General features: G+C 40.0%; 1 protein-coding gene across 3 annotated transcripts in view; it reads right to left on the bottom strand.

The window, feature by feature from the left end:
• Window positions 1–18,759, bottom strand: part of LOC140463463 (G protein-coupled receptor kinase 5-like) — a 233,790-nt gene that overhangs the window by 153,013 nt on the left and 62,018 nt on the right. For all 3 annotated transcript variants that reach the window (XM_072557445.1, XM_072557443.1, XM_072557444.1), the window contains exon 2: window positions 6,195–6,290. In XM_072557445.1, coding sequence (XP_072413546.1) covers window positions 6,195–6,290 — 96 coding nt within the window. The remainder of the gene's footprint in view (window positions 1–6,194; window positions 6,291–18,759) is intronic.

Raw genomic sequence — 18,759 nt, 5'->3', positions numbered from 1 at the left:
TTACTTACTGCAATGGGTAACCAATTTAATTGCTGGTGGGGCACTGGGGAGTCATGACTCAAACTCCAATCAGGTCTAAGGCCTGTCTTCCTGGCATAGCACAGGAAAGATTGTCCTACAATGGGCAATCCTCACAACAATGGTGGCCTGGCTGCTTCTTCTATTGGCTTTGAAAAAAAGGTCAGAATGAATCTTCATGTTGAAATATCGATTCATTCTTAGCTTTTACTGCAGCTCACAGCTTCTCTTAAATTGAAAAGCCTTGTGATTGGTTATCTAGCTTAGTAGGCTTAACTGGTAGGGAAATGTCTCCATGACAACTGGCTGATGGGGAGGGGTCTCCTTGTGAAACTCCCAGGGGTGGATTCAATTATGGCTCATACCAACATGACAAAGCAGGAACAGACCATTCAGACCCACAAGTCTGCTCTTCCATACAACAGGACATGGTTGATCTGACAAGTCCACTGTCCAGATATCCTCTCACCCCTTGCTTATCAAGAATCTGTCTACCTCTGCTTCAACAAGGTTCAAGGACTGCTCCCAATGTGTTTTGGAGGATGTGTTCTCCAAAGGCAGATTAATTTTGTTTTCTCTCTTAAATGGGTGACCTCTTACCATTAAGCCCTTTGCTTGCGTTTCTTCCAGAAGTGGAGGCATCCTTTCCACCGTCACCTTGTCAAGACCCCTCAAGATCTTGTATGTTTCAATCGGATTACATTCTGATCTTTGAAATTCCAAGATTCTTGATTACAAAGGGAATGAAAGATTATCAGGGATATGCAGGAATGTTGAGCTGAGGTTAAAATTAGATCAGCCATGACTTTACTGAATAGAGAGCAGACTCAAAGGGCTGGGTGATCTATACTGGTTCCTTGCTCGTGTGTTCATAGTAACAGTTATAGGTCTAGTCAATCTTACTATTCCTGAAAGGACTCTGTTCCTTCCAGACAGAAGTCTCAAATTTTCTTTGAATGGCTTCATTTACATCCCTCCTGAAATAGAGGGACCAGAAAGGCACCTGCTTCTCACACCCAAAGTGAAAATTCAGCCTAGAAATCCTTGCTACTATAGTGAAATTGCAAAATGCTGTTTCCAAAATCAAAGTGATGTCCATAAATATATGAATGTGCTTACTTTATGCACAAACTTATACAGTGTACTAGCTGTGCATCTCCTCTTCCAAGGCAAACACTTATTTGATTTACAACATATATTTATAAAGTTTAAGTGCAGAATCCAGCCTCAAGGTCTGCAGACAGTTCCAGCAATAAATGACAATACCAAGCAATTTAACCAAACAGTCCATCATGGTTAGTACTCTGCAAAATAACTTTTGCACTATAGCTCCAACAGTCTACAATTAACTTGAACCTTACAGCCGAGTGATAATGACTGAAGTGCAGACTTCAATGACTAAATGAGCAGCCTACTAACTAGTCTAGTCAACACAAAAGAAATTATTCCAGACAAGTCCTTTTTCCCCCTGATGAATTAAACTATAATTAGCACTGATAAATGCAGCATGTCCTGAGAGTATGGAACATTTTTCTCCCTTTGAATTAGTAGAGTAACACCAAGAAAGAGACAAAGCATTTCTAGTCGCTGAACAAGAAGCAATGGTTCCACCTTTAAGATGTCCAGGACAGTGTAATTTTATGTGTATTAGTAAGCAGACAGTGAACAAGGCATCCAGTTTGGATATTACTCTCATGCTGGCTTTTATCAAGTACAGATGCAAACACTGAAACACTGCAAAAGCACAAGAAAACAAGCACTCATGAATGTTTTCGGGATGAAATAAGCTACTTTTAAATCTAAGAAAGATATCTAAGAAATTCTGACTTGTTATTACAGGTTTTTTTTAAATTTTGCACAGCAAAGTACTATAATGTGAATTTGCATTTATTCTCAGAAAAAATCCAAAAATTTCACTTATAATGAATTATGCAAAAGCTGAGGGAAAAAGACAGATTGGAGAACAAACCCTCAATGTGAGAGATGGAAGGTTTTCAGTCCAAAGATTGAACTGCTTAAGGAATACACTGAGTAGATATACTGTAAAATATATATCAAGTGTTCAATAGTCACTTCATTCAGTTAACGATACAGCCAATTTAAATTTGTTTTTCTTTTGACCTTCATTGACAGACAGTCATAGAGATGTACAGCACAGAAACAGACCTTTTGGTCCAACTCATCTATGCCAACCAGATATCCCAACCTAATCTAGCCCCATTTGTTAGCACTTGGCCCATATCCTTCTAAGCCCTTCCTATTCATGAGTACAGAGGAACCTCGATTATCCGAATACCAATTATCTGAAAATCGGATAACCCAAAGGAGATCTGAAGGTCCCGATAGGAACATTACATCAAAGACTTGTTTCCGACACTGATTGTGTCTTTTGTTTACAGTGATTAAAACAGGCACCGTCTCCAAATGACTGACCTCCCACCCCCTCTCTCCCCCGACACTTTCCCTGCAGTTCGACAGAGGGGTGTACCCTAAACCCTCCCTACCCCAGGTAATCTCTCCAACATTGTCCTTTAAAGGGCAAACATGGAACCTGTCAAAAGGTTGCAGTAAAAGTGTGTGTGTGTCCGTACTATTTGGAAACTTACCCCACAAAGACAGCTGCTGCAGTCTTGGTGTCCAGTCCAGCTGCCCTGGAGAGGGGCCAGGGGCGCGGTGATGGACGGGTTTGGAAGCGAAGTGGTGATGTGGGGGGGGGGAGCAGTGTTGGCGGGAGGGGGTATAAGGGGTGGGGGGGGGGGGGGGGGGGGGAGAGAGGAGGGCGGGGACATGTGCCATGTTGGACAGGTTTGGGGGCCTGGGGGCAGTGATAGATGGGGTTGCCAGGGGCAGTGTTGGGGGCAGGGGGGGGTGGTGTTGGATGGGGTTGGGGGCAGGTGGAGGCATTGGACTGTGTTGGGGGCAGGGTTAGACATGGTGGGGGGGGGGGGGGTGGAGGGGCACGTTTGGATGGGGTGGGGCCAGGGGGATGGTGTTGGACAGGATTGGGGGTGGGGGGTTGCGTTTGGACAGGGTGGGGACACGATTTGCCAAGCATAAAGCTACGTTGCTTATCCCTAATCAGTCTTTACCTTCCCAAACACATGTAAATCCTGCCCCTCAGGATTCCCTCCAACAACTTGCCCACCACCAATGTCAGGCTCATTGGTCTATAGTTCCCTGGCTTTTGCTTACCACCTTTCTTAACTAATGACACCATGTTAGCCAACCTCCAGTCGTCTGACAATTCAACCATGACTGTCGATGATAAAACTATCATAGCAAGGAGCCTAGCAATCACTTCTGATGCTCAACAATCTGACGTGTTGATGATTCAAGTTAAAAACACAACGTATTTTCTGTAAAAGCTCTGGCAACCAATTATAGATCGGGGAATGAATCTGTAAACTATACTTAAATTGCAATAAAAACTCAAGTTAGCTAATAGCAATTTTAAGAATAGAAGATAGAATAAGTCCCCAGTTATACTCTCACCTGATTGTGATCTAGCAGTTGTTAGCTGTGTCAAATACCATTCATGAGAACTGGATTCATTTTCAAAGAAACAGCAACATGAAAACTCTAATTCTGGGATAGAGACACGCAACTGGTCTCTATGTATCTTATGAGGTGCAACGCCATATCTCAGTTCAACTCATCCAAACGGACCAGATAACCTCAATTGATCTAATTCCTCTGGCAGCTCATTCCTTACACGCACCCCTTTGTGTGAAAAAGTTGCTGTTAGGTCCGCTCTAAATTTTTACCTTCTCACCCCAAGCCTATGCCCTCTAGTTCTGGACTCCCCCCTCCCCCCCACCCCACGGCAAAAGTTCTTGTCTATTTTCTTGTCTACCAGCGATTTTGCTTTTCACTGTCAAAGTTTTAAAAGTGTGATGTTTTATAATAGAACCATTTTCCTAAATTCAAGAGAATGCTGTTCAAATTTAATGTAAATCTGGTTTATAATTAAGCATTTTTTAAAATGGTAGGTGCACAAGGTGGAATTCTGTTTCATTTATTTTAATTTTCTCATGTTCCTACACAGGAGAAAAAATATACAAGAGTTTTACAGAAATAGGCCAAAAATATTTATTATTAATAGAGATCAACTGGAATGCCACAAGCCAAAATGAAATCTGACATGTCCAGCACCAACAGACCCATCCCCTCTTACCTGCACCTCTCTACTGACAGAGACTAGGGTTACACCAATTAGCCAAATCCCACATTCCACTCCCAGTTATGTTAAACCTCAGCTTTGTCCTCACAACTGTGTGAAATTGCAGGTTCTCCATGCCCAGTGGTGTCAGTGCAATAGGACCCCTATGCAGCCAAAGGCACAACCCTCCAATTTTGATAATGTGAAACAACAGGATACCTGAAGCCTGGTTCTGCCTAATTCCAGGAGTATTCAAAATTACTTTCAAATACATTGGACTGCTCCCAAGCGCAACTACTCCAGTCCTATTAATTAGCAGATACCTACCTCCCAAGTGTGTATAAAGCAGTTCACTGTCTATTCTCAGATTTACACAAGGTAATGGGATAAAAAGATAGAGAAAAATCTGTATAAGTAAATTTTATAGAATTACAAATAGTTGCAAAACCCAATCTCCAGACATATTTGAAATAATTATTTTAAAAAATGAAATTTGACTTATTCTGTCTTGTGACTTTGGCATCCTCCAATATAAGCGATTGGTGTCTAATAGCCAAGGAGTAGTGTCACTGGAGATCCACTAGTGTAAATAACAGGCATAGGGACCAAAACAAAATCAATGTTCAAAATCTAATGGAAGCAAAGACTTGGCTATATATTACATTGAATCTATCAACTGTCTATTAAATTGCAGTGCAGTCCCAGAGATTCTTTTGATCACTATTTATAGAACATAAAACAATACAGAACAGAACAGGCCCTTTGTCCCTTGATGTTGCGCCAATCTGTGAACTATTCTCATTCATGTGCTTATCTAAGGATTGTTTAAATCTCCCTAATGTGGCTGGGTTGGCTATATTAACAGGCTGGGCATTTCACGCCCTTACCACTCTCTGTGTAAAGAATCAGCCTCTGACATCTGTCTTAAATCTATCACCCCTCAATTTGTAGTTATGCCCTCTCGTACAAGCTGACATCATCATCCTAGGAAAAAGTCTTTCACTGTCTATCCTACCTAATCCTCTGATCATCTTGTATGTCTCTATCAAATCCCCCCCTTAGCCGCCTTCTTTCCAATGAGAACAAACCCAAGACTCTCAGCCTTTCCTCATAAGACCTTCCCTCCAGACCAGGCAACATCCTGGTAAATCTCCTCTGCACCTTTTCCAATGCTTCCACATCCTTCCTGTAATGGGGCGACCAGAACTGTACACAATATTCCAAGTGTGGCCGCACCAGCATTTTGTATAGTTGCAGCATGATATTGCGGTCCCGGAACTCAATCCCTCTACAAATGAAACCTAACACACCATAAGCCTTCTTAACAGCACTATCCACCTGGGTGGCAACTTTCAGGGATCTATGCACATGGACTCCAAGATCCCTCTGCACATCCACACTATCAAGAATCTTTCCATTGACCCAGTACTCTGCCTTCCTGTTATTCTTCCCGAAGTGCATCGCCTCACATTTAGCTGCATTGAACTCCATTTGCCACCTCTCAGCCCAATTCTGCAGTTTATAAAGTCTAGTTTCCCAATTTGTACTGTTAAGCTTTTTCACACAATATAGGGACTGGGTCTGTTTCTCATATGCAGATGGGTCTGAACCACTTTGCCTAAATTCACAGTACAAAAATGTGGCCCCTTGCCCCTGTTTCTCACAAGTGACCTTCACCACATGTGTAAATAGAACCATTTAACTGCATTTGCATGTTGTAAATCTGGAAACAGTATTGGTGAGCATGCTTTTGCTAGGGAAAAGTGGAATGTCTAAACCCAAATTAAAAGGACTTAAATTACACTTGACCGAATTAGATAGTAACATCTGAATATCTTACTCCATTTTGACAGAGCAGCTAATAGACTAACAATTAAAAACCTGTTCCATTCTTTGCTTGCTTGAAGAGGAAAGGTTTCCTGTCAGTTTGTGTTTTCACCAAAACTGCTTGTGCATGATAAACATTCAACTGTAGCTTTTGCACAAATAAGGCAAAGGTTTATGATACGTTACTCACCTATTGATTTCCTTTGATCTTCACATTGGCTCACATGAGGAAACCTCAATATTTCTTTCCACTTTTTACTTTTACCCTTGCGCTTTCCGCCACCACCTACACAAAGAGAAAGATTTTGAGACACAAACCCAAAACAAAGGAGCTTAGTCATTTTTAAACAAAGTTACTTTCAAAAATTGTGAGCTTCTTTCCATTATCCTTGTAGATCTTTCTATGCAGCAACACTATTTTTCTAAATACTTGCACAGAGTGACTTGGCTGTTACTTTCTCCTTCATTCCTGGCTAAATTGAGACAAGAGACAATTGCCAGCAGAAATGTATGTTCTATCACTTTAGCAATGAACTACTAATCACTCCTAAAATTTCTACAATTCAAAATATTAACTGAGAAAACTTGTTGAACTTCATGCAGTGACTCTAGAGTAGGAGTACAGAAAAAAAAACAAGGCTGACATTCTTGTGCCAGTATTGAGGGAGTATGTCTTTTAGTATAAAATGTCTTTTAGATGAGATGCTAAACCAAGACTCTAGTTGCCTGCTTAAGTAAATGTAAAAGATTCCATGACACTACTTTGTGAAGGATTAGAGAAGCTTCCTCTGGGTGTCTTGGCCAAAACTGATTCCACAACGAACTTGAGAAAAAAATAAATTACTGGTCATTATCACACTGCTGCTTATAGGTCTTATTGCAAATCCTATATGACAATTGTGGTTACATTTCAAATGTTTTCATCCCAAAGCACTTTGGGATGGCTGGTGGTTGTGCAAAGTATTATATAAATGTAAGGATATTTTTTAAAGGCCACCCAGTCTCTTTTTGATAATGGAGCTCAGTTTTTCTACAGTAAGGTCCCAGAGAAGAGATTATCATACAAGATTAAAGCACATGGGATTGACGTTAGTGTATTGACATGGATAGAGAACTGATAGGCAGACAGGAAAGGGAATAGAAATGAAAAGGTCTTTACTGATTGGCAGGTAGTGACTTGGGATATTGCAGGGATCATCAGCTATTCATAACATATTATAATGATTTAGATGAAGATTAATGTAATAATTTAAAGTTTGCAGATGACACAAAGCTGGGTGAGAGGGTGAACTGTGAGGAGGATGCAGAGATTCAGTGCAATTTGGACAAGTTGAATGAGTGTGCAAATGCATGGCAAATAAACTACAAAGTAGATAACTGTAAGGCTATCCACTTTGGCAGCAAAAATAGGAAGGCAGATTGTTATCAGAATGATGATAGATTGGTAAATTGGGAGGTTCAAGGAGGGGGGGGCACCTGGGTATCCTTGTATACCAGTCACTGAAAGTAAGCATCGAGGTATGGCAGGCAGTGAAGGCAAATAGCAAAAAAGAGAAAATGCTGGAAAATCTCAGCAGGTCTGGCAGCATCTGTAAGGCGAGAAAAGAGCTGACGTTTCGAGTCTAACTGACCCTTTGTCAAAGCTATTAGGCAAATAGCAAGTTGGCATTCATAGCAAGCAAATTCAAATATGAGAGCAGGGATGTTTTTCTGCAATTGTGCAGATCCCTGGTGAGACCACAACTGAGGATGGTTGTTCTGGCAATGCAGAGAGTAAAACAAAGGTTTACTAGTCTGATTCCTGGGATAGCAGGACTGACAGAGACCGGATCAGTTAGAATTATTTCCACTGGGGTTTAGAAGAATGAGTGGAGATCTCATAGAAATCTATAAAATTCTAAAAGTAGGCAGAGTAAACACAGGAAGTGTTTGCAACAACTGGAAATCTTGATCACCAGCTATGATTATATTGAATGGCAGAGCAAACTTAAGCACCCGTGTTGCCTATGCATAGAATCCCCACACTGCAGAGAGGGGCCATTTGGCCCATTGGGTTTTCCCCACCCCTCCAAACAGCGTCACAACCAAATCACTACCCTATTCCCATAACTTCATATTAGCCACTCAGCCTGGACACTACGGACAATTTAGTGTGGCCAATTCACCTAACCTGCACATCTTTGAACTGCACACAGCACTAAGTTGAAACCCATGCAGACACCGGGAGAACGTGCAAACTCCACACAGTCACCCAAGGCTAGAATCAAACCCAGATACCTGGCATTGAGAAGCAATTGCCATTGCACTCCTTCTCCTACTTTCTATGTTTCTAAATCACTGGAACAATTTACTGAATCAAGCTAACCTTTGTATTGTTGAAGACAGACTTTTTTGAGGATTCTCATGTCACACTCATCAGGTGGCCATACTTCTACCAGAATCCATTTAGCATTCAGCATTCACTTCTCATACAGTATAAAAAAACATTGCTCTTCTTTCTATTAGCATTCTTGCAAATGTTCTGATGAGTGTGCTTCTAAAGCTTTGGCCAAATCTATAATTCTTCAACAAATACTCAAATTCTTTACAGCCAAATGACAAGAAATTAGCCTTTGCTGAGATCACAACTTTTTGATCTGCTAAAGAACACCATTTCTTACTGCAGATGAGGGAAAGGGAACTGGGAAATTAGGTTAACCGATAGAAGAGTAGAGTTGTAGTAGCAGACATTTGCAGAGGTATTTTATAACACTTGGCAAACATACATTTGAGTGAGAAGGAAAGACTCTAGAGAGGCAGGATGTGCTGTGATAAAAAGGAAGTACTGGAAAAACTCCGCAGGTCTGGCGTCGTCATCATGGAGACAGAAACAGAGTTAACATCATGAGTCCAAAATGACTTCTTCAGAAGTGTTTCTGAACTGGTCTGTTGAGTTTGTCCAGCATTTCCTCTGTTTGTTTCAATCTGCAGAATTTTGTTTTAAATTTGCACTCTTTGTAGCTAACTGAGGAACTTAAAGTTAAAAATCACACAACACCAGGTTATAGCCCAACAGGTTTAATTGGAAGCACACTAGTTTTCGGAGTGTCGCTCCCCACCTGATGAAGGAGCGTCACTCCGAAAGCTAGTGTGCTTCCAATTAAACCTGTTGGACTATAACCTGGTGTTGTGGGATTTTTAACTTTGTACATCCCAGTCCAACACTAGCATCTCCAAATCATGAGGAATTTAGAGACGGTGTCAAATTGAACAAGGCAGCCGGTAATCCCATAAAGACAGGTGAGAGGATTTTCTTTTTTTATAGTATGTCCAAGACAGAAACAAGGAAAGAGAAATTAGAATTGGAGAGGAAAACCAGCTGAAAATAAAAACAGCAAGAGTTTTGACAGACATTTAGAAAGAAAAATGATAATTAAAGTGAGTGCGCAGCCTCTAGAGAGCGTGTCAGGGAATTAACAAAGGAAAATATGGGAATAGCAGATAAGCTGACCAGACATTTTGAACCTGTCTCCACTGTAGTAAACACAAAATAACATCCCAGAAATAGTTGTGAACCAAGAGTTGAAATGGAGAAAAGGGAATTAAAACAACCACAATCACCATGGAAAACCATTAGAACTAAAAACTTAACAAATCACATGGACCTGCTGGATACCAGCCTAAAAGTAGTGGCTGCTGAGATAGATTTGGTTTCATTCAAAATTGCCTACATTCTGGAAAGCTCACGTGAGATTGGAAATAATGAAATCGTGAATGTAACTTCTCTATTCCAAAAAATAGCAGGCAAAAAGCTAGAAATTATTAAAGAGCTCAACATCTGTCAGAGAAAATGTTTACAGCAATTATGGAGATAATACAATAGCATTATGAAAGGTATATGGGAAACCTCAATGCATTCAGGCAGAGTTAACATGGGCTTGTGAAAGGCTTATTGTGTTTGATTGGTTTATTACAGTCCTTTGAGGACTAAAGGAGAACCTGTGAACGTGTCATATTTGGATTTCCATAAAGGTGGCAAGGTGTCACATCAAACCTTACTCTACAGAATAAGTGTTCATGGTATGGCGGGGGGGGGTAACATTGCAGCATGGGTAAAATATTTGCGAGCTAATAACAACAGGAGATGGATAAAATAGGTTGTGAGAGTAGTGAAGTGCCTCGGGAGTCGGTGCTGGGCCCATTACTATTTGTTATCTATATCAATGATTCAGATAAGAATGTACAAGGCATGATTAATACATTTGCAGATGACACTAAAATAGGCAGTATCGTGGACAGACAGGAAGGTTATCAGAAATTGTAGCAGGACATTGAGCAGCTGGGGAAGTGGGCTGAGAAATGGCAAATGGAGTTTAATATTGGGTAAGTGTGAGGTCTTGCATTTTGGAAAGTCAAATCATAATAGGAGTTTCATGGTGAAGCCTTAAGGAATGCACTGGAACAGAGGGATCTTGGAATTCAGGTTCATAGTTTTCTGAAAGTAGAGTCACAGGTAGACAGAGCAATGAAGGTGGCTTTTGGCACACTGGCTTTCATTGATCAGGACAGTGATTATACAAATTGTGAAGTTACGTTGCAGCTGTACAGGACATTGGTAAGGCCGCATTTGGAGTATTATGTTCAGTTTTGGTCACCTTGCTTTAGAAGGATGTTATTAAACTGTAAAGAGGGCAGAAGAAATTTATATGGATGCTGCCTGGACTCAACGATTTGTGTTATAAGGAGAGATTGGACAAGCGAGGAGTTTTTTTTCTTTAGAGCATAGGAGAGTGGGGGGGATCTTATAGAAATATGTAAGATTATGAGAGGCAAGAAGCGGGTGAATGTACTCTCTTTTTCTTAGGATTGGGGAATCGAGGACTAGAGGGCATTAGTTTAAGGTTAGAGAGGAAAGAATAAAAGGGAACCTGGACAACTTTTTTTTTAAAACACAGAGGTGGCACAGATATGGAATGAGCTGCCAGCGGAAGTGGTTGAGATGGGTACATCAACAACGTTTAAAAGGCATTTAGACAAATATTTGGATAGGAAAAGTTTAGAAGGATATGGGCCAAGTGCACGCAAATGGGGTTAGCGTGGATGGACATTTTGGTCAGTATGGATCAGTTTGGACCAAAGGGCCTATCTCTGTGCTGTAGGACTCTATGATTCAAAGGGGAATGGAATACAGATGCAAGGAAGTTTTGCTACAGTTGTGTGAGGAATTGGTGTGACCACATTTATGGCACTCTGTACAGTCTGGTCTCATCTTTTACTGGATATAATTGTATTCGGAGCAGTTTAGAACATGTTCACTCAACTGCTCTCGAGATGAAGGGGCTATCTGAAGAGAAAATATGTTTGACAGATTGAGTCTCCATCCACTGGCTTTTCAATGAATGGAAAGAGATCTACTGAAACAAATAAGTGCTCAAGGGGACTTTTAGGGTGGATGCTGAAAGTATGTTTTCTTTTGTGGGAGACACAAGACCTAGGGAACACTGTTTACAAGTAAATGGTCTCCATTTAAGATAAAAATTAACAGACTTTTTTGTGAAGCTTGTAGATTTGTGCAAGTTTGTAGATTTGTGCAAGTTACTTCCCCAGACAGTGAAGGAGACAGGAATTCTGAACATATTTAAGGCTGAGTTACATTGAGTCCCTTGTCATTCAAGAATCTAAGGGTATTAGAGTTAAGTTTTAAACTGGAGTCGAGGCCACAATCAGATCAATTATAACCTTACCGAATGGTACAGCTGACTTGAGGGGTCAAATGAACCATTCCTCCTCTTAATTTACATGATCCTATGTCTGCATTGAATACTCATGGCTTCATTAATTTCCTTCAGCTACTTCACAAGAATTGTGAACATACTTTGTTTTTAATATCACAGGAAAATATATCTATACAAATACAAACAACATCTATCCTGGCATAAGAATCCCTACAATAAAACTTGTATTATTCAATGAAATGCAGTATCTCTCATCAGTCAGCAGTCACTTCCAACAGTTATCAGACGACCATGCTGAAAAGTCCTTTAGGCAGATGAAGAATTTAGCTCCCCAGATGGCTCTCAGTTTCTCCATTGAAAAAAACTGGAAAGCTTCCAAGTCTAATGTCTATACAAAGAGTTAGTTAACATTAACAAAAACAGAAGTTGCTGAAAGAGCTCAGCAGGTCTGGCAGCATCTGTGAAGATAAATCAAAGTCAATGCTTTGGGTCCGGTTCTGAGGAAGGATGACCGGAACAGAAATGTTAACTTTGATTCCTCTTCACAGATGCTGCCAGACATGCTGAGCTTTTCCAGCAACTTGTTTGTGTTTCTGATTTACAGTGTTCGCGGTTCTTTTGGTTCTTACTTAGTTAACAGTAGTTTAGTTGAGCTAATAAAGTGTTCTAATTGGCTTCACTGTTCCTGTATCAGTTATGAAATTTAGCTCAAGCTCCTGCTCCAGTGATCTACACAGAGAAATGATGGGGGTAGTTACTGATTCAAGATGGGAATGGAAAAAAAGTTTGCACATGAAAGCATATCCCAGGAATGAATCAACACAGTGGTCAACAGAGGGGAGATGAAGTGAAGAAATCATTAGCTAATGTTTTATATTCACATCTTCAATTTTTATATCATATTAATCACATTTATCTAAAATGAAGTCATTTACAGTAATATAACTGTAGTTTCAGAAATTCAGAAACATAGCTCATAATTACTACATTAAACCATTCCATTTTCAAATACAGTGCAAATGGTAAAATGATATCGGTTTACCATTGCAGAAGGATGGAGTTGTCTTTTTTTTTCTAAAAATATACATCTTTGCTCTATTTCAAGTGATGAATTTGATGTTTTTTTAAAAAAATACATTTGACCATCCATACTTAAATACCAATATATCCAGCATTTAATGTGGAAACCCCAACTGTCAGTCAGCAGTCATCTTGCTGCCAAGTTTTCATATTCACAATTTGCTGCTTTCCTCCCTCGCTGGAGTCAGGATTAACTTGTTCTGCACCTATGCTTTTCAAAAATCTAATAGATTATCTATGAACAGTATATAGCCCTTCACATGCCTTTTCAGAATATTAAATACAATTATAGATAAGTAAATCCATTGGTAAATTCTGCGTGAAAGTTAGCTGATTTGTATTCTTGACATTTACCTGGTTTGTTTCTCCACACTCCCTGCCTTGTTCTGTTTAGTTATGCCAAGTACTTGTACCCGTGTTGTTGAAAAGTCACCACCAAGACAATTATTCATCCACATTTCTCATTGGCTGCTGAAATATACATCCAGCATGTTGTTGTGCGTTTCAGAATGGTACCAGTATTCATTTTCTTAATGGTTCAGTTTCATTTGATTTCTACAAGTCAATAAGTTGACATTAACAGTTGTACTGCACTTCCTTTGGCAGGTAGAAAGTGAGAAAGTTGATATTTGCACATCCTTTCAGGCCTTTGCTGCAGTATTAACGACTGGCATTCAGGTGTGTTACAACCTTGACCAGAACACCAGATGCATTTTATGATTGACTTGGGATCAATCATGGTTTTCAGAAGGGAGACTGTTAAAGTACCTGAATTATACGTCAAATATGAGGTGGCTCTTGTAATATAACAGAAATGGCCCTAGCTCTGGGCCAGAAACACTGTGTTGAAGTCCTACTGGCCACAGGAGGTGAGTCACATATCTGAAAGCATCGGTTAAAACATTTGCTTGACCCTCATCAGCATATCCTCCTCTCGGATGTTCAAAGCGCTTAAAGGCTGTTACCCAAAGGAGAAATGTTAGAAAACAGAATGCTGGGTGACCAACCATCCTGTATTTGACAGGATTGTCCCACAATTTCCCAAGATGCCTTTGCCCTGGATTATTCCCAGCAGTGCCTGGGAGACTACTCAAACTCCTCCTGCTCTGCCTGAGCATCTTTGGTGTCTGTGCATGTGCATGATGCTGCTGCCTGTGTGCAGTATATTCAGAAAGTGGGAGACTGGTCTGCACTGACTGATACCTTTTTGGCAGGAAAATGGTTGCCAACTACTGATTGGGAGACATTGAAGGCCTGGTGCCACTCTGATTCAAGTTGAGGGGATCAGGCTGGTGGCATTCAGACTCACGTCAGTGGGGAACAGGATAGAGGGGGTGCAGCAAAGCTGGGGAGGAATGGGGTGATGGAGAAAGAGGCTCTGCTGTTCAAGTGGCTGCAGGAAGAAGGGTTTCTGCATTTGTCTGCAGCCAGGAGAGGGGAGCTAGACAGAAGTGTGCCTGTGTAGTAGAAAGCAGTTTTGAGGGAACAACATGGACAGTGTTTGACTGTAAGGGCAATATTTCATCTGCGACACGTTACGTGGGCCAGCTTTGTCTCCGAGCAACACTTTTCGACATTCCTAATCCTGTGCACACTGTCCAGCCAAGGAGATGGCAGTATCAGATAGTGCTCACACTTCGCATTAAATCCCAAAAACATCATGTCTCAAGGGCTGACAGTTGGATGCTACTTGAAGAACCTCTGCCCTTTCATCTCCCATCTACTCCGCCACCAGAATCCAGTTGTGCCTTGTCTACCATCTTTACAGTAGCATCCTGTCATCACAGACATGCTTGTTTCAGAGGGAGCAGGGCAGCAGAATTTTGGGGTAATCGAGAGTACAACATGGAATTCTGGCATGACAAGAACGTGTGCTAGGCCACACTGTATTCGTTCAGACCTTTCATCAATGGTTGGTGGTGAACTAGATTCAAATCCTATATGAGAGGACATACAGGTTACGTGTAATGAATGAAGCTTGAAGCCTTATTTGCCGTCCTGATAGAATGTCGCAGCACTAGACAGTAGCTGAAGTAGTCATACTCTGTTCCTGCAACTGGGGCCTACAGATTTTGGTTCAAAAGGTGCAGGCAATGAGCAAGATCAAAAACTTGGAGGAGGGGAGCACATGCCTCATGAGAAGAAAACAGCACAACAGGAGGATGCCTTCAGTGTGAGCACAAGTGACTCTTCCTGAATCCAATGCTGCAAGAAATTCACAACCTGTTTACTCTAACAATGGGAGTTGATTGACCCTTGTAATGGATGATAGTGGAAAATCAATTGGGGCAGTCTTGGTACATACCTCTGCTGTGGCACAGATGAGTCTCTGTCCAAGATACTCAAGTAGTTACAAACAATTATGGGTTAACATGTGAATAGCCAACTGTGATTCACCATCGTCACATTGAAAAGCTTTGTCTCTGCTGCTATGATGGAATGAGCTTACATCACTGTTGTACATCCAGAGCAAAAGGGCTCACAACACCAAAGAAGTGGCTCAGATAGGAAGCTCCTGGCGAATCTCACCAAAATGGTGATAGAAAATTAAGTAAACCAACCAAACTCAGTGATGGAGGATTGCCCAGAGCAGCTGATAAAGACAATGTTACAGGTGCTTTACAGTAAGGGCAATAAATTACAAATTACCCTAGCAAAAGCACTAGGATGACATTCCCCAGTTAAGGAACATCAACGCAGCAATGAGCTGATACCAGATGAAAAGCCAACAATGTGTACCATCAGGAGACCTGTACTATTCAAAGATTTTGTATGCAATAACAGATAGTTACAAAAGTGAGACAAACTAGAATTAATGCAGTTTTGCTCATGAATGATACTTTTATTTATTGACCACCTATAGTGAGAAAATTGTAAACTGTAAATGGTTGTGCATATAATTGTTTATTCTTTTATTGAAAGGAGTGAATGCTTGGATGAATAATTTGTACACCATGTTCTGACTTGCCTTACTCATGTGACCTCTAGTGTCATTAGTTTTAGGTTAAGCAGTAGCAATTAAATTCACCACATCAAACATTCAGAGCTTTTATGAACTACCAATAAAGCAACGATTCCCACAAATTGGGTTCACTTCCAACAAAGCAATTTGCATCTAATGAACCATCTAGTATTCTCAAATGTCCTAGTCAATTCAGGAACTTCTCACCTCCTTTCCATCACCAGTGAAACGGCTTCCAATTGGAGATGGAGACAGGACTCAAAAACATCCAGTTCCAGCTGTCAGTTTGAAAGTACAGAGTCTCCATAGTGCTGTAAAAATCTAGTCTTCTATAACAGCACATGAGCCTGTCAAATTTTGATAAATTATTTTCCTAAGCAAGTTGCTGAAAAACACATCTGTGCAATTCCTCACAGTTACCTAGGCTTTCCGGTTATATCTCAACGTTAACTCTTTCAAATCCTCTCATGTAACCATTCAGAAAAGAGGTGATTAATGAAGCAAAACAAAACCTTGCATACCTGCATGAAAATCTATCTGCTAATGCAACCTGGTAAAGAAGCTAGCCACAAACCACATCCACTTAAACAACACACGCAAAAAATCCTCATTTAAATTAATTTCCTGTCAGTTGCAATTCAGGATATTCTTGCAGATAAGAGGGTCAATAATGATGAATTAACAGCTCACTTTTAGAGAATACTACTTGAATTCAACAGGAAATAAATTGGTTATCAGATAAAAAGGTTCCTACCACTCCTTAGAAAAACAACATTGCTGGAACAGAAGATGGTAAAAGGGTACTTCAATAATGTTAAAGTTGAAATAATATTTCAAAATTAAGAAAAACGTAAGCAATATCATGTAGAATTAGCAAAACATAATTTTTAGCCAATTTGTTTAGCGCTAACTGCTTACTAGTCACATTGCTTGTAAAATAAGATAATAGACAATTTATAATTCTCACATTAGGAACGTGTGTAGGCCTTATCAGAAATAATGATTTGTTAAATTCCAACCTGACACTGTCGGGCAGACTGCCGGGTAGCTGCTTAGCATCCAGAATAACAGATGAAGATCACTGATCAATTATATCAAATATTCTGCCTTAAATTGACATACTACAAATTAATAATCGGAAAAATGCAAGAGACAATAATGGAAGTATTCAAGGCAATTCTTTTCATGGGGCAGAGGCATCTGAACTGGCAGTGAATTAATTTGTAAATAATTCTGAAATGATATATTAAGATTTCTTTCTTTTGCCCCTCATACATACTGCCTCTTACTTCAAAAATGTGACCCTTATCCTATAACATTAGGCTGCAATTAGAATCCTGGGCTAAGAGGCTACAACCATTTTTTTCCCCCAAATAATAATCCATATGCTTCTCTGTAATAAATGCTTTTGATAAATTTTAGTCCTTTTTGAATATGATGAATAAACATTTAAAGATAAATAATTAAAACACAAGTATAAAATTATTAAAAGTGTTATATCTTGAAAATAAGTTACACTGGTAACAGGAATGACTTGTGCGTTTTGGAGTTCACAGATTCAAAAGCAAAGAAATTTGAATAAAAAGCAAAAGGAACTAGTTTTGCTCATTGCAACTTGACTTAAGTATTGAAAATCCCATTGTTCAAGATTTCCTTGGGCCCACTACTTTCAAATAGCTACCCACATTTTTTCTAAAAGATATCTTATCACAAATGTTCCCTGATGCAAAAGATTCCATACTTTTGACAACTTTCCTTATATACAAATTGGTGAATCTAAGGAGGTCTTTCAGCCAATCACTTCCATACTGACCCTCCGTGGAGCAAACCTGCCAATCCACTGTACTTGTTCTAATCACACAGAGCTGCAAGTTTATTCCTCTCAAATAGCCCAATGTCCTGCGGAAAACATAACCTCCACTTTCACCACCCTCAGAGAGAATTCCAGATCTTTACCATTTGCTGCGCAAAAGTATTCTTCTTCACATCCCTCCAACTTGCCCAACCCTTAAATCTGTGGCCTTTTACATAGCTAATAGAAATTGTTTATTGTTTTCTAAACCTGTCAAAATCCCATCAAATCTACTTCAATCTAATTTGCAGTATACCCTCAGCTTCTCCAAATTAACCTAAATTTTTGAATGTCTGGAAGTACTGAAGTAAATTTCTCTACCCTACTCTTGGGGATCTTCACATATCTTTTCTAAAGTGTGGTGACCTGAACTGGATATTCGAATTGTGGCCTATGCAGGGTTCGATAAAGGGTTCAGCACAACCTCCCTGCTTTTGGACTCGAGACCTCAATTATTAGGCTCAAGATTCCATCTATTTTGCTAACTACTCTCTCAACATTTCACAGAATCTTTAAGGAACTGTGTACATAAGTCCCAAATCCCTATGTTCCTGCATAATTTAAAGGGGTCTCATTAACTAAAACTGTCTTTTATTACCCCTTCTGCCAAAACACATCATTTCATTGTTCTGAAGAAGGTCGACTTTCTTCCTCCTCTGATGCTTCTCCAACCCCATATTTATTGACACTCACTTCATAACTCCCTGCATTAACCTCTGTCACTTGTCTGTCCACTCTGTTACATATTATGTATTGCCTATCTATGCTGCAGTCAATTGGATCATCCATAATGTTTGTCCCACTTTCAAGATAGATATCATAGGCAGAACTTACTCAGTTCCAATATCTGCCATTTCTATTTACTAAAGAGATTGCAGTGGTCCGAGCACTTATCCTTGGGAAGCACCATATACCATGTTCAATGGGAAAAACACCAGTCCAAATACATCACTATTCTCTGCTCTACACAACTTCAATTTCTAATCAACATTTTCCAATCTTAATAAAAGCTATATAACATACTCCCATGAAATCTGCCCCAATACCTTAAATCCTCTTCCTTAGCAGTCCTTTTAGATCAAAAATGACTTATTTCCAACAGTCTGTTTCAAAAGATTTGTAAATGTCAGGCAGGTCCAATATGTTA

The sequence above is a fragment of the Chiloscyllium punctatum genome, chromosome 38, assembly GCF_047496795.1.
Source record: "Chiloscyllium punctatum isolate Juve2018m chromosome 38, sChiPun1.3, whole genome shotgun sequence".
Classification (NCBI taxonomy): Eukaryota; Metazoa; Chordata; class Chondrichthyes; order Orectolobiformes; family Hemiscylliidae; genus Chiloscyllium; species Chiloscyllium punctatum.
This window is presented reverse-complemented; position numbering and strand designations above follow the sequence as displayed.